Source organism: Chlamydotis macqueenii, chromosome 3, assembly GCF_036417535.1.
Source record: "Chlamydotis macqueenii isolate bChlMac1 chromosome 3, bChlMac1.mat, whole genome shotgun sequence".
Taxonomy (NCBI): Eukaryota; Metazoa; Chordata; class Aves; order Otidiformes; family Otididae; genus Chlamydotis; species Chlamydotis macqueenii.
This window is the reverse complement of record NC_141558.1, coordinates 81,459,292-81,483,033: the sequence shown is the minus strand read 5'-3', so window position 1 is coordinate 81,483,033 and position 23,742 is coordinate 81,459,292. Positions and strand designations below refer to the sequence as shown.

The window sequence follows — 23,742 nt, the reverse complement described above, 5'->3', positions numbered from 1 at the left end:
ATATATAGTGTCTAAATTGAACTTTGACTTAATTCAAGAGAAAAAAAAAAAGTACCTGTGTTATGTGTTAGAAAGGACCTAGAATGTGTTCAGAATATGCTGCACCTATATTGTCTTTAGAATAGCAGTGTCTGAGTGACAAGCATTCTACTTCAAATTTTTATTTTCAGAGATTTGTATCTTGGCTGTGAAAATTAGCTCCAAGTTAAAAAAAGCTATGCATGACTTAGCCTGGAGCAAATTCTTACAGATCATTTTTGTATTTGCCCCTTCCCTTTTTCCCTTGAAAGCCTCCTTTCGGCCTAATGCTACAGTGAATGTAGAATAAGTTATGTGTTACTTTCAGGTTTTTTCTCTCTCTCATATGCACTCACGAAGTATATGCTTTGGTTTTACAGTAGGTTAGCAGGCAGGTGCTCATTACACCTTGCTAGTCTTTGAAATTATGTGAAATGATTGAGCTATGAATGTCAAGAAATTTGCCACTCTGCAAATAACAGTAGTGTATTGGTTTTGGCTTTACTACCACTCTCACACAATCCCCATAGTGAGCTTGCATGAAGTAAAATTGAGTCTTCTAGTGGAGCTTCACTGCAAGAGCATATTTTTACTGATCTGCCTCAAGTGTATCATAGTATTGCTAAGAAGTGAATCTTTGAATTGTTACGAAAAGAAACAACAGAGAAGGAATGAATTTTAAAACTTCCAGAAAAAAAAAGAAAACAAATACCTAGCAGAAACTTCAAAATAGTAGCTTTTAACAAGTTACTATAGGCACATAGTTTCATATTCTTTATCAAAAAGAATATATAAACCCCAGCCATGTGGACTGAGTTTTCTTCCCATGCTTCTGGGAAATATCCTGTTTTATGCAGTAACTACCAAATAATTAATTAAACTATTTGACTCTTTAAAATACAACTTTTGGGTTTTGGGGTGGGAACGTATGTGGATAATATGTTTAAATCACATCTTAACGGTGCATCTTTTAAACTCTTCACAGATTTTTCCTTTAATACTTACTATAACTTTTATCTCTGGAAGCTGTTGGTTTGTTATGTTATTTAAAAAATAAATCTTTAAGCCTAATCCGTAAAATATGAACTCCTATTGATAACCGTCCTTAATGTTTTAATTTCTAGCTTCCCTAAGAATTCACCTGTTGCTCTTGACACCGGAAAGTACGTAGCACTGGTAGAAGTTTTAGGAAAGCATGGTAGAGTAGAAGGTAATCCTTTTGCTTTCATTGTGTGTTTCTGCTATATAATAAAGGTATCTTGCCTCAAGAATAAAAATGTGAGTTGATATTAATGGTATATCATGTCCTGAAAAGTGCTTGAACATTTTGCATACAAATTTGCATGTGAATTCAACCAGAGATGCTTGGACAGTGCAGGCCATTAGTTTTAATGGATTGGCAAGCTTGTCATTTACATTTGCACAGCTCAGTGCTTTTTGCATTTCTGCAGCTAGTTTTTATTAGCATTGCTGTTTGGATTGAGTTTGAAGATCATGACTTATGGCACAAATTGCATACGTGCCTAGACTAATGGCTTTGTTTTTGCTTAAGAAGGTCTGAAGGCTGAACATAAAACCTATAAACATAACCTTCTCATAACAGCCAAGTACTGCAAAAAATAATTTAACTTTTTATAAGGTATATATTTTTCTGTTAGTATTCTTTTTTGTGTTTGTTACTGAATTTTAGAGTCAATCTGTCAAACTGCCTGGAAATTTTGGCTTTTAATGAGTGTTCTGCAAACTGCCTATTTTGTATTTCTAGATATTTGCATTAAAATGTTAGCACTTGAATTTCTGTAATTTAGTCTAATACAATTCAGTAATTTACATGATTTGGTTGATCTTTAAAAAAACTCTAGACTGTCATGAACTTTAAAAGGTGATTCTGAATTTTGAGGTCTGTGACTTTGTAGAAATAACAACCATAAGAGTGGTCCAAGCCTACACACAAAATGTTATAGTTTTATATAAAATTCTATATAGTAAAATTAAAAAGCAAATTTTGTTTTCTTTTAAGATCTTTCTTTGAAGTTTGTCTTGACCTCTTGTTAAGCTTACTGTTAGAAAAATAATAAACAAAGCTGATGTTTTCCAAATCATAATAAATCAGATCATGACCACCTCTACATTAAGGCAGTTTGAAAAGATTAGCTTGCTTTTAAGAGCACAAATGTCCCTCAGAAAATAAAACAATTCACAAATGTAGCCAAATGTAAAGTGGTCAAAACATTCTGTCTACGCAATAATTAAGAACATTATAAAAATGCACTTATTCCATATACCAAAATGTTTGTTTCTGCCTTACTAATGAAGCTTAATGAACCTAATGTTTTAACATGCAGTCTGTTAGAAAGCTTTCATTGGCTCTCCGTGGCTAATTAGTATCGACACAGCAAACAGGCCCTATCGGTATCAGACCATTAGTCTGGCTGTATATACAGTGTAAACATATCTTTATTATCTGGCCTCGTGACAAGCCATCTGCTGAAGAAACAATGGAGTGATTTAGCAGATGTTAGCACTGAATGATAAAAGCATCCATTTAGTAGAATCTTGCAGCTATAGGGCAGACTATACAGGGTTACGTGGTGCAGAGTGGGCACGCAGTTCCTATCTATAATTTGTAGTCGAAGTTGCAGCAAAATGATAAAACCATGCTTTTGTGGATTTATAATTGTAGTCTCGTTTAGAAATGCAAGTAGTAATTAACTTGAAATCGGCATTATATGCCAGAATTTACATTCCTGCTGGGTTTGAAATGCTGTTTTAATAGCAGTTTGTTTTCCCTACATGAAATTACCTAAGGGTCTTTTGTGTTGTTTCATTGTAGATGCTATTAACATTCTAACGGAGATGAAAGAGAAGGATGTTCCTATCTCAGACCGAACAGTTGCATCTTTTTTCCGCATTCTTAATGCCGCTGCCATGCGAGGTGACGTTGAAACAGTGAATCGATTACATGAGACCATTGTGAACCTGGGGTTGGCAGAAACTGCTGTCCTTCATTCCCCTCTGATTACAGTTCACCTTGAAAAGTAAGCTGTTTGGGCTTCAGATGAAACAAGTTATGATATATTTATTTGTGTTACCTGACCTGTGTATGCTATACGCAGCTGCGCATTCATGGTTGAAAGTACTCATGCACGTAAACATGCACACATGCACGCACATATAATACTTATGTGAGCTAGGAATAGTAATGAACGAATACATTTTCTTAAATAAGTTTGTTTTCATCAGTTATACATCATGTCATGGTCTCTGGGAACAACAGCTGTGTTTTATAGACACATCAGAGATGAAGTGGCTTTATAGTGGAATATGCTTATGAATTAGTTGCTTCTGAAGTATGTTTGACAAGATAGCTGTTCAGAGCATGATAGGTATGTTCTCAGCTTTTACGGTTAAGTAGTATGTGTTTTCCCATAAAAACAGCGTTGTTTTGCTGTGCCATCCCATACATCTCAGGTGAGTTTGACGGGCAGTTGTTGAATGGTGAAACATTTTTAATTCACATAATTCAAATAATTTGGTGTAACTGCCAATAGATTGCTATGTTCCTGAATCGAAACTTCAAAGAAAGTAATGTCTTGTTTGTCTATTGAGATTTTTTTCCATATATACTTTTAATACTATTTAATAGAGAAAAGGAAGCTCATGCTTTCATTCTGGCAGGAAGTATCTGTAATTCTGTGTGTCATGGTTTTTTGCATAACTTTTCATTATGAGATGTAGAATATTTGAGTTTGTTTATGACTTATATAACATTTTCATACTAAAATTGAGCCAAGAGTCCCTTTTCACATCCTTTGCCTATGCACAATCCTTTTTGTTTGTTTTCTTATGTCATTTATGTAGTTGCAGGAGTTTAATCTCTTGGCAGTGATTGATCATTTTCTTGCAGTTTGGTTCATGTATATGAAATAGTTTTGACTTAAATGTAATACCTACGAAATAAGTGAATTTTTATATTATTGTGTAAGTCAACCTCAGAGATGCATATTAACGTTTGTGTTAACTTGTAGAGTTTTTTAGTTCTTAAGTATTCTGGGTATGCAACGTCTGTATAACATTTTCTATACTCAAGGATCTTGTCAAAAAGATGTAACGCTTGGTAGATGCATGTACATTCTCTTCTAAAAATAGTATTTTAGTGTAGTGGTCAACAGTTAAGAATATAGTGTACATCTTTTCAGTCAGCAGTACTGTACTACCTTGGTTGTGTCACAAGACAAGGCAGATGTTTATGAAAGTAATTTAACTGCACTCATATGTAACTAATGTGTTGGAAAAAATATCTGATCTGCTTTGCGGTGTGCAGTAAGAGCAGCTGCATTTTACATAATTGCTTTATGCACGTTGACATGCAAGCTGTATGTGGTGCTACTTAGGTTCTTTTCACTTCAGAAGTAGTACATGATGATGTAAATAAAGTGTGATCAAGTGTGGATGGAAAGGGGGACGGTAAATAGTGTTATTTTAGTTTGATTCCACATTCTTTTGGATTATAAATGTCTGGTAAAACTTTCTAAAAAGTTTTTTTAATAAAGGGGCTTTTGTTGAGACTAGATTTTTAAAGGAGAACGTAATTCCATACTGTGGAACTGTATGGCTCCAAGTCATTGGTACTCACCCATATAACTCTTAATACATTGCATATATATAAGCATAATACAAAGTAAGCTCATTTCCTATGGTTTTTTTGCCATCTTATGGGCAGAGAGATTGCTTCCTCTCCAGAGTTAGAACAGAATGGGGAAGCTTTTTCTGGATAATTTGCTTGAGAGGAAGAACTGAATTTCACTTATCTTGATTTTCTGGGTTTTTTTTTTGTTCTGCAGATAAGAGTTTTTGAAAGTTATGAGTGACTGAAATAAGTGTTAGTCATTTCTTGCAACAATAGTACTTACTATTTGCTGTCCTACAGCTCAAGTATCATGCTGAAATGCTGTCATTTAGCTGCAGGTGGTCGGTATGCCTCTGAAATTAGCTCTGGGATGTTTTTTCATGTTCCACAACAGTGGTTGTGCTAGTGTTTTGTATTCTTAATTTATTTAAAACTTTTTAATTGCTTGTAAAGTAATCTGTGATCTCTTTTTGAAGATATCAGCAACTGTAGATGTAAAATGTTTTCATCTACCCCTTTTCTCCATACCCAGTCCTGAATATTCTGAAATTATTGTTAAGTCCTAGTGCATGTTGCAAGTGACAATTTGCAGCAGAGCATGGAAAAGAAAAAAAGATGTTGATGATGAACAGTATATTCAGAAAAGCTAACAAAATCTAATATTGTAATAGAATGGACATTTTGCCTTTAATATTTTGATAAATACTTAATGAAGTAACTAGAGAGAGAACTCATATTATCTTGTTTGGCTTTTTTTTTTTTTACCCTGAGTAAATTTAAGGGGAACCGCTCCCTACTTTTAATTGTATGGTTTTTATTTATGGCTCTGAACAGTTTCTCAAGATGGTGAAATCACATTAAAAATTGGGACAGTCCACATGTGGAATAGACCTGCCTTGTACAGTATGACAAAAATCTTAGCCTCTAAAAGCTGCAAGAATGTGAAGAACTTGTACTTTTTCTTAAACATGTCTTACTTTTGAACTGGTTCTTCCAAATCATATTAATTGGAAAGGTTGTATGACCTATGCCATATAAAGTTGCTTACAACTTTAAGGATTGTAGTTTTGGCTTTTACCTTCTCTACCCACTGTCGTATTTGAACATGAGCCATTTCACAAAACTGAAGAGGTTTGTGAAGCTAACCTGCTCCTCTGCTATCTGATACTTTGGTAGTACCTATTAACAGGATAATAAATTAACAGATACAGTAACTACTGATGATTTTTTTTTTCCTTCTTCCAAGAAAGCTGTGCAAGCCAGCTTTTATACAACCAAAAATAGGAATATGCATCTTAAGAACATGATGTTGTTCCTATATTTTCATTAACCTAAGTTTGTTTCTGCTGTCCTTGAATATATCATCTCTGAGAAAAGAAACAAAACAAAAATCTTCAGGTTTGAAATCTACTAATTAACTGTATCAGAAGTGCTCTTAAGCACAGGGAAGAAAATTTGCAGGTAAACTATGAGAAGGTTCTATTACAGACTGTATGAACAAAATATTTTGTAGTTTTAAGTCAGTCAATATCTGCATTTTAAATGATCAAAAGGCTATAGCTGGATTGTATTTCTTAAAAAATGGTTACTGTATTTTAATACAGTATTGTTCAGTAAAGCATTGTGTGCTGGTTCATGACTGGTTTTATATAAACCCATTTTGTTTAGTTTTTTATGTAGCAGATACAGTGTGACTCCTGTGCCTTGACAATTTTTCTTCTGTTGTTTTCAGAGTTAAATTAATGTGTGATTTTGTTGGAGGTGATTCTGTAGCACATACAAGTTAATAGACTTTTAAATTTACTTTTTTTAAAAGGCATATTTTAAAATTAGGTGATATTTTTAGTAGGGAAAAATATCTATAGTAGGGAGAGTTTTTCCTAATTTTTAATGGCTTTATTTTAAATATTTTTATTAAAACTCTTTACATGTTGCAATGAAATTACGGATGTTTGGCTCTCTTACTCTATTATTGCAATTAGAAATTTAGCATCATCAGTGCCAAAGGACAAAAGTGTCTCATTTGCCCTATGGGGACAGGACAGTGATAAGATGATTTTTCGTCAAGGATCATTGGGTCGTAATTAAGTTACATTCATGGCTATTGCTTTTTGAAGGATGATTGGTAAATGACAGGCTTCATGTGCTTGGTACGGACAGTGTTCACTAAGGTTTTTTCTCCCTCTGTCAGAAAATCCTGTTGAGTCTGATAATGTAAATGTGGCATTTTATTCTGAACAAAAGAGCAGGGAAATGAGCTATCTTGTCTAATCATTCAGTTGTTTAACACCGACTTCCAGTTTAGACTCAATTGGCTGGAAAGCACTTGACATGTGAAGTTAGTGCTGTTCCGAACGCATGTTTGAGTAAATTTTAAAGTAAGTGACAGCTAAATTGTACCTAGGGAAATTACAAAGCCTTCAACACAGTTAATTTTTTGGGGAGGATTAGTTGTAATTGCAACACCAGTCTCCTTGAAGATTCCTTAGTATAGCAAATGAACAGAAAAACATTTAGCTCTTTCAAGAGCCTGTTCTCTTTTAACTGAATAATTTTTGTAAAGCTGATTGTACCTTGCTGAATTTACTTCCCTCTACGCTAACATCTGCTTCAGATTTGTAGAGAGGGATTTGTTTTACCAATCTACCCTCCACCCCCACCCCAGAGAGTCCCTTTTTTCTTTCTACCTCTCTAGTGATTTCAGGTTTGAGAGCTTTTCAATCAGTAAACCCCTTAGGTAAATTGCCACTTCACTAAAGCTTTATGCATAATGTTGCAGCACTTCATTCCAATTAAAATCAATATTTGGAGTCTTATTTTTATCAGGCAGACTCTCTGGTTGGGAAAGTTGTTTATTACAAGTAAAAGGGTTAGATTTAGTGCTACATTCTTGAAGCACGAGGGGAGTGGCTTGCTGAAATTGAAGGGGGATGTTATATCCAGGAACGTTACAGCCGATCCTGCTACAGAGCGTGTTCTGCAGACGCTCAGACATCTAAGTAATTTTGTCTCTTCAAATAGCTTTGTGTGAGTAAAATTGCCCACGCGGATATTTTGGAAGATTGTGCCCGTAGTGTCTTGGACTCTATAAGCATCTTAAACAGAAACCAAACGAATCAGAAAAACTTATTATATCTTAACCCTAGCATCAACTTAGTTGAAAAACAATGCCAAAGTAGGACTCTTCTAGGATTACATAAGGGCCGAGCATAATACAGTGATGACTGAGGCTCCTTCTGTCATTCAAAAATAATAGTATATCTTCTTTTTTAAAAGAACAAGCTTCAATGAGAGGGAAAAGTACACCTAATCTTTAAGTGGAACAGGTATTAGCCCTGAACAGATAATATTTATTTGACTTAAAGCTGTAGTATCTGGCCAGCTCAAAATGAAGCATGAATCATCTGTGTTCATATTTTAAATGCTGTTTTGTCCAGACTGACACTGGAAAGCAGATTTTTCCAGCATGGCCATGAGTATATGGGCTTTATTTCTTTTTTCACTTGATCGATATTAATTAAATAGCAATTTTGGACTAAGGTTTTAATCTAGTAGTTATAAGTATCCTTTGAGAAGATAAAAGGGTGTTTGACATACAGAAGGTGATACAGAAAGACTGCAAAATATTTTCAAGTGTATGGCTGTTTGTTAGCGTAAAATCTGTATGTCTAAATAGCATTTTCTTAAAATGTGGGAAATCTTCTGCAGAATTCTTTTTTTAAGTTAGTGAGTCATAACAAGAAACACAATAAAATGTTGGCTATACCTGAAATTTGAAGCCAAATTTTTGGTAAATTAGGGTGTAAGATACTGGCCTCCTTAAATGCAGACTTATTGAGGTGCCTTTGAGCAGTGTAAGTACAAGTAACAAGTACAATAGTTCCTTTTTTGTGATCTCAGTTCTTTGCTGACATTTTTCTCTGCATATACAGTATTGATGCCTTCAGAAGTATACATTTAGAGACAAGAAAACTCTTAATATTCCTGTTTGAGTGACATTCCAATTATTCATTCATTTGTTGATAGTTTTGACCTAAAAACAGTCACTTTAATCCTTTAGGAATACAGCCAAGACAATACTCTGTCTGTTTGAGCATCAATCTGAAAAGCTAGATTTATCACTGAAAACTTTAATTTGAATGTATAAATGTTGTTGTGCCTCCTTTAGAAATTGAATAGTTTCTGTAAAACTGGTTTTTTTAGATGTTAACTCAACTTGCATCTGGAGCAGGAGAAAAATACTGATTATATAAAGCTTTATATCTGTCTATGGTAACTACCATAGTATTTCTCTTTTATGACAGTAATCTAGCCTGCAACATCTACTTGCAGTTTTGAAATTAACCTGTAATTTAGTCTTCACCCCAAATGACAAAAATTCAAATGACTCCATGGGGTGCCAGAAGATGCACTGTAAACAGGGCTCAGTAAGGGGGATAAGGTAGAAATCCATCATCTTAGGTTCGTTTGCAGAATGCCAGTATTACTGAACAAAATTAATTGTTCTTCTGTGTTTTACTCTTAAATTTTTTTAAATATTAGTCTAGATGAAAGGTAGTATATTGTATTGTAGATCATTATCTGAAAAAGCAAAATTTGTGCTTCACAAGAAATGGAATATGAGAGGACATCTAAATTTGGCTTGTTTGAACAGTAATATCTTAATTTGTTAAGGTTCAGTTGACCAATTATAAAGTTTCTTCAGGGATGCAGAATCATTATTTTAAGTCAGCTTTATTATGGCCTTCAACTGTGCTGCTAAGTGGAGTTTTTTGGTTAGGTGTTTTTTTTTTTTTTTTTCCCCTTGCCTACTTCCACCACCCTCTGTTTGATAAGCCTTTTGAAATCTAAAATGTAGTCTTACTGACAGTTTGGCTTCTTACTACGTTTTGTGTGTGTCATCTTGTTTTTTTTCAATTTCATTTTAAACCTTCCCCTTTAAAGAATAATGTCACCTATCGTTTTACCAGTGTTTCAGTGGTTGTCCTCTGTCGGCTTTGGGTTGTCTTTTTAGATAGAGTTGTAATCCTTTGAAAAAGGTCTGCAGCAGATTATTTATTTCTTTCAGTTGTACAGTGTAGAATGTTAATTTATATTCCTTGTTATTTCAAGTTCCAGATCTGATTGTTTTCATGGCTTTTAATTTTTGCATTTTAGCTATATGTGCTTCTGGAGGTGTTAATGCTGTCTGCACAAGGAAAAGGTCAGCAAGGGACTGAGATGAGAACAATGGAAATATTGTACTTGTTACTGGTGCTTACTGCTCAGAGGCTCCTGAACAAGTCCATTTAAGGAAGTCAGCATCTTAGACACTAATTTACTAGTACCATGGATATACACCAGTGCCATAGCTCTATGTGACATGGATAGGCCAGCATAAAATACATTTCGATACCTAAATATATTGTTTAATTATTTGCAAAAATCATATTTTAATTTCAGAAAATACACATTGGATTCTGACTTTTATATAGAAAGGAAAAACACTAGCTCTGCAATTGTAAAGAAATAGAAATCAAGAGATGATTTATAGCTAGTCTGTGAAGGTGTAACACAAATATAAAGCAATCTAAAGAGCTGTTGTTAAGTTATTTAACTTTGTAGCTCTGAAGTAAAAATGCTGTGGAAAAATTTTAAAGAGCTTAAAAATTGAAAATGTCTAAACAGAGACATTTGGAAGTAATATAATGTGCACAATACTACTTATTAACAAGAGGAATAGAATTCTTAAATACAAACTGAAATTTCTGTGGAATTGGGGTTTTGTCACAGTAGTACATAGTAGAAGTTAAAAATTTTACTTCAAAAATGAAGTGCATCCAATGATGAAGAGTATTCACACCTTTGGTTAACTTGTAGTGAACAGTGGTCATGCAATAAAAAAACTATACAGCCAAGAGGTTTAAGCATAAATCTGTAGTTCTTTTTATTTTCATTTCTGCAACTGTCAAGCATACATGATATTTGTAGGAAAGCTTTACCTGTTATTTAAAAATAACTGCAGCATATGGGGGGGGAAAGAAAACATTCTCAGATTATAGACTCCTGAATGAATTTTCCTGGAAATTTTCAAGACTAAAGTGAGTTCAGCATGCAGTGCTCTTGCTTGGAATATTTGATTGTTTTTATTCTTGTTTTGTTTCATTCCACAAGGGATGACATGCCTGCAGCTCTGGAAGCTTTAATCAACTGTTATAAGAAGTATGGTAAAATTCTTCAGCTTCATAACATCTGCTGTAGACTGATAGAAAAAGGAGATGCTGATCTTCTGCAAAAGGGTTAGTTGTATGTTGTAAAATGATGTCTGGTTACATGGAATGTTTTCTGGAGGCTTTTCTTCTGATTTGTGTATAATTTCTTTCAACCAAAACAAGAAAAATTGCTTGTGTTTATATGTGTAACTTCAAAGCTCTTAAATGGTGCCTACATTCCTCAGATTGAAAATTGATATTGATTTTAAATGTAGAAGAATCCTAATATTTGGATAATACAGCATCAAGCTTTCAAAGATTTTTGTTAATACTTGTTCTACGTATATTACTGTTCATAAACAATAGTAACACAACACAGTATTAGAAGAACATATCTGTTATTCAGATAATTCTGCATTTAAGAAATCCTGTGTCTTCACTTTCTACAAGTAGAGAATGCCAATATATAGTCTATTTTGTTGAATGTAGTTCCAAATGTAGTGCAGATAAACAGAAAAAAAAAAAATTAAATATGCTCAACCGCAGAGCTACAACGAATTGTGTAATATATTGTAATCATTCTGTATGTTTTTAAATTTATTTCTCTATAGCTTATACTTGGAGTTTTGTGATGTTTGGAAAATATTAGTATTAAGAATACCTGACATATATATTAAAATGCTTCAATATATTTAGTAACTTCATGAGTTTTATTCTCTCTTTAGTTTCAGATTTTATAAGCAGAGAATATGGTGACATGATGGCTCTTTATGATCTCTTCTTCGCCTTCTTGCAAACAGGAAAATACAAAGAGGCCAGGAAGGTCATTGAGGTGGGATTTTAACTATAGTATTCTAATGGTGCAGCTATTTAGACTCTTAATTAGAAACATTTAAAGATTTTAACCTTTAATTAGACTTGTTCTGATTCATGTTAATAGAATTCAATCCTAATAATAAAAAAGCCTCGACCAGCTTTATTTTGTGTAATTACAGTTCAGAAGAGAGTCAGTCTTGTATATTGAAATTGTTTCCTTACTTTTGCAAATTCACTGTTATATATCAAAATGATATTTGCATATTAAATATCGGATTGTGGAACAATTAAATTAAACTGGCATTCCTGGGTGTAAAGTTGCTAATCCTCTTTCCGAAGGAATTCTTTGTTCTTAAAAGCACTGGAATTTAATTTGCTGCAGACCATGCTCAGATTTATTTGTAATGCTTGTCTACAAGTTAATCAGCCAAACAAGCGCTGTCTGCTACTGTTTGGCATTTAATTTAGCATTTCTTCTCTCTCTCTCTCTTTTTCAGGATAGTAAGCAGCTTATAGGAAGTGGTAGGTGACAAACTTGGTCTATTTAGGATTAGTATATTTTATCTAGACTTGATTGAAATTCTGCTTACTGAAATTGATAAGTCAAAGGGGCAGCTGCAGAGTCTGCCCAGATTGTGATTATTTTTCTTCCTAACACAGTTGTGTTTTAAAAATGCTGCATAAGTTTTCCAGTTAATGTATGGGAGGAGGCATCTTACAGGAAAAGTAATACTGTATCCTCATCGTTTTTGTGTAATGTACGTACACAACTCTGTAACCTAATTTTTGGGAGGTTTTTCTTCCTAAGGCAAAGTATGCTTTTTTCCTAATTCCCCCTAGAATATTTGAAATACCAGTTATTCGTACTTGAACTATCCAATAGAATTGTTGCATTTAAAAAATCTTAACTGAAGATCTGCTTGTCTGCCTATGGTGGAACAATACTGACCTGCTGCGGGATGTGTGGAAATTGCGATGCGCAGTGTTGAAATATTGATATTTTTGTTCTGAGAGGGTTTTTTTGGAGGTCAAAGTCTTATAATACAGAATAATTGAAATATCAGTATCTTATAGAAGGCGGCACTGAGGAGTTACGTTCTTTTTATAGTGATTAAAGCATATAGGAGGTAAAAGGATGAAATCTGAGAATTTTAAGTCAAATTAAAGATAAATGAATAAAACTGGTACTGGGTGTGATTTAGCAGCTGTTTCTTTGATACTGGCATTTAATTTCTCGAAACTATTGGTGGCTCTAGTTCAGCAGTCATGAGTAGGATAGTAAGGGAATTATCAGGTTCTTGGGTCTTTGAAACTTTTGTCATTTTCTTAATAGGTGCTAGATTACCTCTGCAAATATGCAGTATTTGATGATTGATCATAAATTGTTAATAACCGTAAACAGATACTTAGGCATAAATCTGAACTCCTGTAGTCTGGAGACTAAGTGGAAATTTTCCTGGTTTTTTATGCTGTTTAGGTTTTCTTGCTGTTAGCTAACTTCCATGAAGTATGAATTGCACCTTTGTCTATGCTGTTGAGAAAAAGAGGTTTTAAATTCTGGAACTTTTAGGAGTGTAGCGATTTAGCTAGGAATAGTATGCATTTATTTTGCCCGTGGATAAAGAGACACAAAATCAATTACTATGTGGTGTGTTATATTTTAACTATGCTTTTATTATGTAACAGTATGCTAAGTATTTTCAAATAAATTTTTTCCACAAGGAGGGGAGGAGGATGTAAAAATTGGTGTTTTGCTGAAGAAGAAAATAGCTTTTTTTGTTTTAAACCATGAACAAGTTACAATTTGCTTTTCTTTGTTTGTTTGTTTGGGAAGTCAAAGCCTTAATGTATATAATGTGAAAGATGGACTACAAGGTGTATGTGTATTCTTTCTCTAGTCCAGTGCTTTTTGTGACTAAATTACTTCTCTTATTGGTAATCTCAAATTGTTTTTCTATTTTCCTTTCTTGTGAAATGATATTCGGTAAAGATGATCAGTTGGTGCCACTTTTTAGACACTGTTGCATATTAAACATAGATTAACTTTTAGCACCTACTTTTGTCATATATTGCTGATTATGGTGGTTAATTGATTTTAATGATATAATTTGTTTTAAAAGTATCTACGGAGTTAATAGTGTCTAAAAGGGTACTAATGAAGCTGGAAAAAAATTTCTTTAGGAGCTAAGAAAATGAAGCCCATGGAGGATGTGGTTGTTTCAGTGGGGTGTTACTCATTGGAGACCACTGCCCCTGCTTGCTATTTCTAGAAATCAGAGGTACACTAGATGCTGGTGTGAAACTTAGTGACAACTGCTGCTTTGAAAAACTTGCAACTCAAAGCCCCAAGAATAAGAAAATGACTCAGTCTTTGGTGAAATACAACTGAGTGACAATAGCGGGAAAGGAAGAAGGGTAAGATTTGAGTGAGATTATAAAAATTAGGTGAGAGTTGTATATGCACATTATCCAGTCACAAATGTGTTGTGCATGCATATATATATATATATATATATATATATATATAAAAGCTTGTGTTGTGGGACATCATCATAGCAAGAAAGCTGAAAGCTCTGGAGCTTATCTCCTTGGTGGAAGGATAGCAAAACTAAGCAGAGAATGAGTATAAAAGATAATAAAATGCGAGTAGAAAGGAGATAAAGCAAAGAATGCGCCTGATGTATACCAGAACAAGTAAACGAAAGCATGTGGTAGTTTGGTGGTGTTTCTATGTTGAAGTGATGCTAAGTGGAAGAGAAGCTGTGATTGAGAAGACTGTGAGGGCGGAATGCAGATAAGTTCTAAGGCTTCACAGAGTTTGGTGGATAAAGTAACAGTTTGCAATGTTGCTGGACTACCTGGTTAAGCTTTTGAAATTCTGTTTCATTTGCTCTGTGGCAGGTAGCTAGACAATAAAACCTTTCTCTGGGAAAATACCTCCAAATGACGTAGCCTTAGCTGCTGTGTAAAGTAAAACTCTGTTTTATTCTAACTGTGCCTGGAGATTCCTGGGCCCTTGAAATTGTGCTAGTAATAGATGTACTGGTAGATGCTCTTTTGCTTTCCACTGGTAACAAGTTCTACCATTGGGTGCTGTGACACATCAAAGCATGATTTAGTCTTCAATTTAATTGCACCTCAATTGATAAGTCAGCTTTTGTCTTGAGTCCTTCAAAGGTGATCAGTCAGCTGGCACATCTCTCTTTTTGCCCGTTACTGTAAGGTCACATACTAGCTTGCTTTCCCTTGCAGTGGCACAGCATGACATTGATCAACTCTAGCTCTAGTTACTTCAGATTTTTTCCCTTACTTGGAAAGGCAGTTTAATGGCCTTTTTTTTTCCCTTCAATTTTGTTTTTCATAAAAATAAAACCAAGTAAAGAAAATCAAGTCAATATATTTTTTTACTTTAACTAATTTAAACTACATTAATATTAGTGTAGGCTAAAAAAAAAGGGATGTGAATTTTCAAAAAATAGGATTAGGGAAAAAGTACTATCTAAAAAAATATTTTTTTCACTTGTCTTCTAAAATGCTGTCTTATTTTTAAAAATACCTGATCAAATTTTCTGCTAGAGAGAACTCTTATGTAGTTCTTAATATATGTTGCTCCAGAGCTCTAGGTAGTAGATCAGAGAGTCTGGAAGAGTTACTTGGCTTAGTATTCTTTTAAGTCTAGTATATAAACAGTAAGAGAGTTTTCTAGAGCCTAGACCCCAAAATCCCTACAATCCACAGCTTCTTTACTTTTGCCAGAACTGGACAATTGAAATCCCCTTATGTTTACTCAGTTGTTGACTCCCACTTTATTAACCTGATCGAGCTGATATTTGAGATGTGAAGGTCATCTAAGAGAACAAGAATGAAAAAGAATGTTACGCTCCCATGGAGGAATCTACTTTCTCTCTCCTTCACCTGATATTCTATTATTTTGTTTGCATACTGCAAAGTTTAAAGAAGTTTAAAAAAGTTTAAAGATTTCCCTGCTTAAAGTAGTTAGAATATAGTTACTGTCTGCTATTTGGGTCCAGTTTTAATTATTTACTCATCTCTGAGTAAATACTGATACTTGCAGCTGTTTTACCTGCATGATGATTTAGTATTTCTAGACTCGTCTTTTTTTCTTTCATTTAATATTCATACTGAATGCAGTTATCAGAATACTTTCTGAATCTGCATGTAATTAAGCAATGTCCACACTTGGCTTTTTCTGTTAGAGTTACAGGACTTCTGTCATTAAGTACTGTAACAGTCCTGCAGCAGAGGTTCAAGCAAATCCTTCTCTAAATCTGCTTAGCAAAAGTCTAAGCCATGTTTTCATGAAGTAGAAATGAATGCTTTACACCTGTGGCTAAAGTATGCAAGGTTTTAAACTGGTGTTAAATCAATTTCTGCCCTGTACTGATAAAATCATTACATCTTAAACTGAGTTTCATTGGATAACAGAATACTCCTGTAAAAAAAACTGAAACAATTACCACCTTAAAAAAAGATATCAGGTCACTGGCATTTTTAGTTAGGAGCTTATGGGCTCCTTTGGTAGGAACTAGGATTTGGTAGAGATGTTTGACCATTTTTTATTGTTTGACAGATGCTTCTTGAAATCTTTCTAGATCAAATCACATCACCTATTGAATTAAAATTATGCCTTCAATGAAAGAGTAAGAGCTCTTGTTTCTGCTCTCTTTGTAGTTTTACTGGAAATGAAGGCTAAGAGAGGATTACTGTATTTGGGATATAGGGATATAGGGAAAGACTGTGGGAAAGATGTGGCAAAATTTCTGAGTAGAAGACCAACTTGTACAAGTTTGCTACCAACCTCAAGAGGAACCTGCCTTGAAATTGGCAATGCATAGTGCATGGCTTCAGAATTCTTTGAAACAGATTTTAGTTGTGTGATACTGGCCTCATCTTCTGCTCTTGTACTAAATAATTTATATTTAATAGTTAAATATGTCATACCATATCTCACATATCTGAAGACGTTTATGTGAAGATCTGAGGGACAAATTATTGAAACATTTTAATGAAATGTGTTGCAATGTGAATAAATGCAAGAGAAGGCATTTGCTGCTGGAATTCAGGACCTGACAAAAGAACTGTTTTGGGTGAGTTTAGTGTACGGGAATATATCCATCAACAGATGTCAAGTTAATTCAGGAGGTAAATAGATTTAAGCAAAGAATTGTGACATCCACTGTCAGCAGACCTCAAGATACCAGTTGCCATTGGATTTAATCTACTATAAAAACAGTGAGAATATTTCTGCTTGATATTGAGAGATTACAACCTTCTTTCATCCAGATTGCTTTTTTAAGAGTCTACATCATAAAATTGAGTCTTGCTGATTTTATGCTAGAGATAAACCATTGGGAGAAGATGCTTTCTTGATTTGTGACAGCAGGATTTAGGGGGTTTTTAATGTGTAATTTGATGGTTATATGTAGTGTCTGAATTTACCTACAAAGAGTTATTTTTGGTCCTGTTAAGAAAAGAGTTGAGGTGATTAGAACAAAATTTAAATATTTTTGAATGTTGATTGCAAGTTGTATTGGATAACGGTGGTCTGAATTTGAGGAGTAGTTTGTAGGAGGTGTAATAGCTTTTGTTACAGTAATCGTATACAACTGAGAGGGGAGGGGAAAGAATGAAGACCTTTTAGGTGCGCAAGCCCTATAATTACAATAAAAGATTTATTTTTTTTTTCTTACTGTTGAATTCTATTAGTCTAATAAAAGCACTACTTCTCCTTATAATAGCTGTATCAGAGTTCAGTTTTATTGAAGTTGGATTTTGTGTCCATGCGTGTGTGTGGGCTAATAAAAAATAGGTGCTTACTAGTTCAGTGCACGTTATTTAGGACTTCTTAAATACTACTTTCTTAAAAGAATGAATATGTTTCCAGTAAGTAAATTTGGTAAAGGAGATGACTACTGAACAAATTGTTTACAGAAAGGGAGAGGGTAACGAGTTTGATGTGTGGGATCGTGGCAATAGCTGTGCATTCTTTCTTAGCTCTAGGGACTTTGTGTTAGAGGTAAGATACTACTGAGTTTTATGATGCTTTTTTCATTCCTCATACAACATAAAACCACATTGCAATGCAGAGAGCAAATTTTTGCTCTGTTTTGGGTTTAGAACATCCTTGAGGGTTTTGTTTTGAGCAAGATTTTTGCACATTTTAGATATCACCTTTTCTTTCCAGCATGAGTATTGTTGTGAAGTTCTCTTATGGTCTAATGTTTTTTACAATAATACTTTACTGCATAATTTATTTTGGAAATCTTGCTGGTAAATGTGGAATATTCCAGTCAGTCCCAGTTATCATGAGCAATGCTACAGTGGTAAAGCTCTTTCCTAGTTTTGTTTTAGTATTTTTGGAAAGTAATCAAGTTTCCTGACTTTTTTCTCAATGTCTGCCTAACATAAAGCAGCATATGTTCCTGTTTCAAGTGAAATAAAAAAAATCATGAGTATTTACTCAACAGATACTAGTCATGTTGGTAAAGTCAGTGAACTATGTAACTGGCAGCTTTGAGGCAAATATGTACTTCAGCAAAAAAAACTGAAACCAACAGTAAAAACTTTCCCAGTGGAGACTCTAAGCTTTATATTTTCTTATTATGAACTAGTACTGCTTTTTATGTTAAAATTATCCTAGTAGAAGTAGGCTAGTTGCTACCTTGGGTGATTGTAGGATAGGCAGAAAGGAGAGTGTGAGCTTGAATTCTTATTAGTCCCAACAGGAGAGTTAGGGAGGATAAAGATGTAGAAATTATTCCCTTTTTCTTTCATTGAATATCTGATAGTGCAAATAAAATATCAAACACACTATACTTGAGTAGATTTTAAAGGCATAACTTGCGGTGGAGCAACTCATGATTTTCAAAACTCCAATGCTGCATTAAGAGTACTTGCCCTTGTTATCAGACATGAAAAGTAGTCAAATTGAAGGTACAGATTTAATTATATTCAAGTTTTCGTACAGTTGCTCAAAAAGTTGTGCAAGTTTCCAGGTGTTTCAGGTGAGCTTCTCATTAAAGAAATCAGTATTATGGGGTTGGGGTATGTTTAGTCGTATTTATTTCTAGGCAAAATTATTTACAAAGAACAAAAGCAATTACCCATTTTTTAGAGAAATTCCATCTTAGTTGTGAGCAGTTCTCAAGGCTTTTTTTGTTTGGAAAGAGTAAAGTGAATTGTCTTTCCGTACCATCACCAAAGAAACCATTTTTTAAAATCCACAAGAGCTAAACTTCCTTCAAGGTGGAAAATGAACTTATAGAAGAAGTATTACTTCCATCACTTGCCATATACAGATGTAGCTCTAGTGTCATCCTCGTAGTACAGTCACTTTAAGAAGAGCTAAGCTAGAGAGAAGTAATGTGTTTTATTAGATAGTTGATACGACTGCAGCAGGAAAAATGCTTTTTGATGCACAGATTATTTTTAGATCCCTCAGTCTTTAAAGCTGCATCTTCTATAAACTTCTGGACTATTGTGTAAAAGTTCGTACGTTCAGAGCAAATAATCAAAATAGGGGTCTTCGTTATCTGTATATTCCACTATGATACTTCACTTATGTTATGCTATAAAGACTGTAATGTAGGAAATACAACAAAGTGGTACTTGTTTCATACATATGAGCACAGATGTAAGACTATTTAAAAATAATCCTAATGTAAATGTTTTCATCAGTATTTTTAAATAACAAATGCATTCCTATTTAAAGGTGAGGAGTGTTTAATAAGAGGCGAAAATATAACAAGTGTATGATAATTTTAACCATCTCGTCTGTCAGCTAGACTTAGATGACTACATAAGGTACAGGAACTTTGTGTCTGCATATTCTTTTAACTTTCTAATTAAGCAGTACAGCTGTTACTTAGAAGAGAGAACTTCTGCCCAGAGTTTTAACATGGGGTAAGATCCAAGCATAGCATACAATGTTTGTGTTGTGAAAAACTGTTTCAGTAAACTGCCATGCAAAAATATTCCAGGCTTCATTGAATCTGCATGGAATTTGTGAGATTTCTGTGGACATTTTTGTGGAATCAGGGAAAAATCTGCCTTTAAATTAAGAACTTCCCATCAAATGTCCTGTTTTTACTGATGCTTATGTTAGAGAGAGCTGTTAGAAATGACATACATCAGTTCTTATAGCTGTCTGTTTAAAGCTGTCTCTTTGGAGAAGTAATGCATTTTCTTGTAAGACATTGCTTTGGCATCTAAATCTCAGTAACTGGTTCTGGTACTGGTAACATAAGTCTGTTATGGCTGTTGATGTAACTCATCATGAAACATTCTTCTTCCTTTAGCAGCATTAGCTGTCTCTTATTATTACTGGCTTTTTCAGCTGCAAAGAGAGGAATGAATGGATCTAACTGTCCAAAAAATACCATCAGAAAGTACAACATGGATGGCACTTATAAAATTTGACTGTTCCTTTCCAAGATGTTTGGATTGGTGATTATAGTAGAACTGTTTCTCTAAGAAAAGATTGAACTGTGGGAAGAAAATGTAAGGATTTAGAAGAAAACATAAAGGAGGGCAGAGATAAACTTGAATGATTAGAATTGGTGTGTTATTCACAGTGAAGTTATACCTTGAAGGACTAGAATACAGTAGTAGTTTGTAAAAGTGCAGTGTTGGAAGGTTAAAACAAAGGAGTCATCCATCTCATGTCACATGTATGCCAAATGAAAAGTACTTCTGCTGGCTTTTAAATAATTATGCATCCTAAGCCAGTTGTAGCAAAAGTGGTACTGCTCTGGGACATTGTTCCAGTACCTAAATGGGACTAATAGGAAAGATGGCGAGAAACTCTTCAGCAAGGCCTGTTGTGAAAGGACGAGGGGTAATGGTCAGACTAGAAATCAGGCAAAATTTTTTTGCACTGAGGGTGGTGGAACACTAGAACAGGTTGCCCAGAGAGGTGGTGGATGCCCCATCTGTGGAAACATTGAAGGCCAGGTTGGATGGGGCTCTGAGCAACCTGATCTGGTTGGAGATGTCCCTGCTCCTTGCAATGGGGTAAGACTAGATGACCTTTAAAGGTCCCTTCTAACCCTAACGATTCTATGATTCTCAACTCTTACTTTTCTGAAAGTCCTCTTTTTGAACAATACCATGGGGTTTCTGGTGTATGTTGATTTCTGTGGTTTTTCTCTCTAGGCAAGTTTTGTGTTTAAAGAGAAAAAGATTCCTTCAGGCAAGTAGAGCAAAGGAAATACTTTCCATATGTCTTCCGTAAATTACTTAACTTTTTTTAAAAGTTGGGGGTTTTTTATTGAAAAAAAAATAGCATTAGTCTATTAGCTGTAACAGTTACAGAACACTAATGTAAACAAAACTTGAATATTTCTCTAGTTATCTAAAAATCTGGAAAAACATTGAACAGATTCATCACTGACAGGTCAGTATTTTCCCAGGCAATCTGTTTTCTTTCAGCTGTAATAGGTAGAAATTAGCTCAAATAAAAATGTTATTACAGAAAAGATTCCCCCCACCCAGTGATTGGACCCCTTCAGTCACATGTCTGAAGTGACTGGTTCTAGGAGGAGAACAATTCAGATGTTTTTTCAGTGTGTTGGGATTTTTACATTCATGTGATTTTTGAGTGCTACTTAGCAAGGGTTCTTCTAAAGATGCAGCATTTTTTTTTCTCCTTTTGGTTGGTTTTCCTTTCTTTGTGTGCAGGTATAGAATCAGTGAGTAAATTAGTGTAGGGTTGTATGTTGAGCCTCAGAAAGATATTAACAAATGTGATCAAAATTATGGAATAGTTTCTATAGGAGATATGACTAAGTAGGTAAGTTCTTCTTAGGCTGGAGAAGAAACAGTGAAGCAGGATATTATATGAAATTGAGAGGATAAAGAAAAATCAATTGTGCGTTGTCTTCCAATACACAAATCTAGGGGCTTCAAATGAAGCTAGTAGAAGCTAGGCTGGAAACAAACAAAAAGTGGTAGTATTTTGGTTATTTTCTGCAGAAGGTAGTTGAGGCAACCCTTTACCAAAATGAATGATAAATCTTATGGGGTTCCAGGGGCAACCAGAAAAGCTCGTGGAAGTGAAATCACTTACTGGAAACAGTATGACCCACTGAACATCAAGTGGTTGGAGAGTGGAATAGCACTAAGGGGGAAGCATTGCTGGGTTTTCTGTTGTTCTATATTTTGTAGGCACTGCTAGGGAGAGGATAACAAGCTAGATAAACCTGTGGTTTGCTACAGTACAACTGTTTTATATTCCAAGAGAATGTAAAAGCCAGAAAGCTTCCATGTTTAGTTTATATACTGTATGATTGCTTGAGACTCTCAATAATTGTTTCACTCTTTAAAGCAGTGAATGGCTTTAAAAAAATTTTTTAAAACCCAGCAAAACAAAACACTAAGACTCAATAACAGACTTTTTTTTTTTTTTTAAGTCCATTGAAACAAGCAGTGTCAAAATTGTAAATGGTAATTTGGAAGAGTAACTAGAGTAACAGGCTTTTACTTAATTTTTTTTATTCCTTGCATTTTTTAATTCTGTATTTTAGTGTGCTGTATTGTAGAAAGTCTGCTTCCTGCTAAATGCAATGTTTAAAATTCCCTAAGATGGTAAGGGATAAGCTACAAATATGGACTATCAGGCAAGCCCTGGAGATTTAGTTAATCTGACCTAGATGTTCTTTTGATGATTGAGACCTGCAGTATGTGAAAACACTTCTCAATTTCAAAATGAAACACAAGGATATCTGTTGTATAACTCAGCTGTCCTTGTAGTGACAGACACATCAATCATTTCTGAACAGGAAAGGATTTTCTATAAAAAGTTGGTAGCTTTGGAGCTGTTGAGTTCATTGGCATTTGGATCAGCAATGATATTGGAAGTTGTAAGTGAATTCAGCATTTGAATTTTACCATGTCCTAAAGAGGATTAGCTACAAATGCAGGCAACATACTTTTTTCTTTTTCATTTTCGAGAGCCTGTTGCGTAAGATGGTAATTCTTGACTTACTTTTAAGCATATTTTTTTGAGAAACTGCTTGGTAGCTCTTAAAAAAGCACTGAATAGGTACCTATAAACATAAAAAACTGGGGGCAAATAACTTAATTGGAAAAAAAAAAGCAAGTGCCTGGAAAGCAAAACTGTGTTTATATATACCATTTTTGAATACTTGAGAAGTCACTATTTTTCTGTAACCTCTTGAGTTGAGACTATTTTTGTAGTACAGTTAAATACATAGAGAAGATGCTCCATGTTGAAGAACTGTGGGGTTAACGTCGTATTTTTAAAAAAACCTTAAAAGATTGCATAAAATGGTTTGGATGGTTGGTACGATTATAGGGCCTAACATTCACTCTGCAGAACACTTTTTCCTATATAATTAGCAAATTTTATTGATTTTGACTGAAGTTTTGCATGCTGGTTTTGTGTGTATGCTGAATTATTTCAGAAAGATGTAATGGTATTAATTCTGTGCTTGGAGAGCACAGGAAAAGAAAATTATCTGTGTTAAAAAGATAGAAGGGAAATTGACTTGGTAATTGTTTCTACTGTTTTGGAACTAAAACTCAGTATTTCTCACAGCTTTTTATTCATACTCCCTCTTTTATGCGAAGTGGTGTTTAAATTTTGGAAGTTGCACTTCACATTTAAACAGTAGAGACTTTTTATAATATTAACAGCTAAAAGCCTTCAAGAGTCAAAACACGTTTCTCTGTGAGCATGAACAGCCATTTCCTTGGAATCACTTTGAGTTACGTTCATGTGAATCTGTACACCTGAAATGAAAGCAGAGTTGTCTCTGTAAATGATCCTTATGCTAAAACAAGAGAGTATAAAGAAAGTAAATCCAAATACTCTGTGAGAGGGAAGGGTAAGAGGTGAAAATGATGGATGCTTTGTGCACAGGTTTTTTTTTTTGTATCACTTTTTTAGATATGTCAGACATAAGTACTGACATGCCTGTAACATGTTTCTTTAAGAACTTTGAATTTTCCTATGTTTATTTAAGAATTTATTTAAGCAGAGGAACTGCTATTTTGATTATGATCTGTGGTGAAGGCACAATGTGGTAGTCTATACCAGATAAGAGT

The 23,742-nt window shown here is 34.3% G+C and overlaps 1 protein-coding gene across 2 annotated transcripts in view; it reads left to right on the top strand.

Annotated features, from left to right (window-relative positions):
- Nucleotides 1-23,742, top strand: part of LRPPRC (leucine rich pentatricopeptide repeat containing) — a 92,514-nt gene that overhangs the window by 38,665 nt on the left and 30,107 nt on the right. For both annotated transcript variants that reach the window (XM_086745255.1, XM_086745254.1), the window contains exons 22-25: nucleotides 1,143-1,228; nucleotides 2,852-3,056; nucleotides 10,802-10,926; nucleotides 11,565-11,671. In XM_086745255.1, coding sequence (XP_086601381.1) covers nucleotides 1,143-1,228; nucleotides 2,852-3,056; nucleotides 10,802-10,926; nucleotides 11,565-11,671 — 523 coding nt within the window. The remainder of the gene's footprint in view (nucleotides 1-1,142; nucleotides 1,229-2,851; nucleotides 3,057-10,801; nucleotides 10,927-11,564; nucleotides 11,672-23,742) is intronic.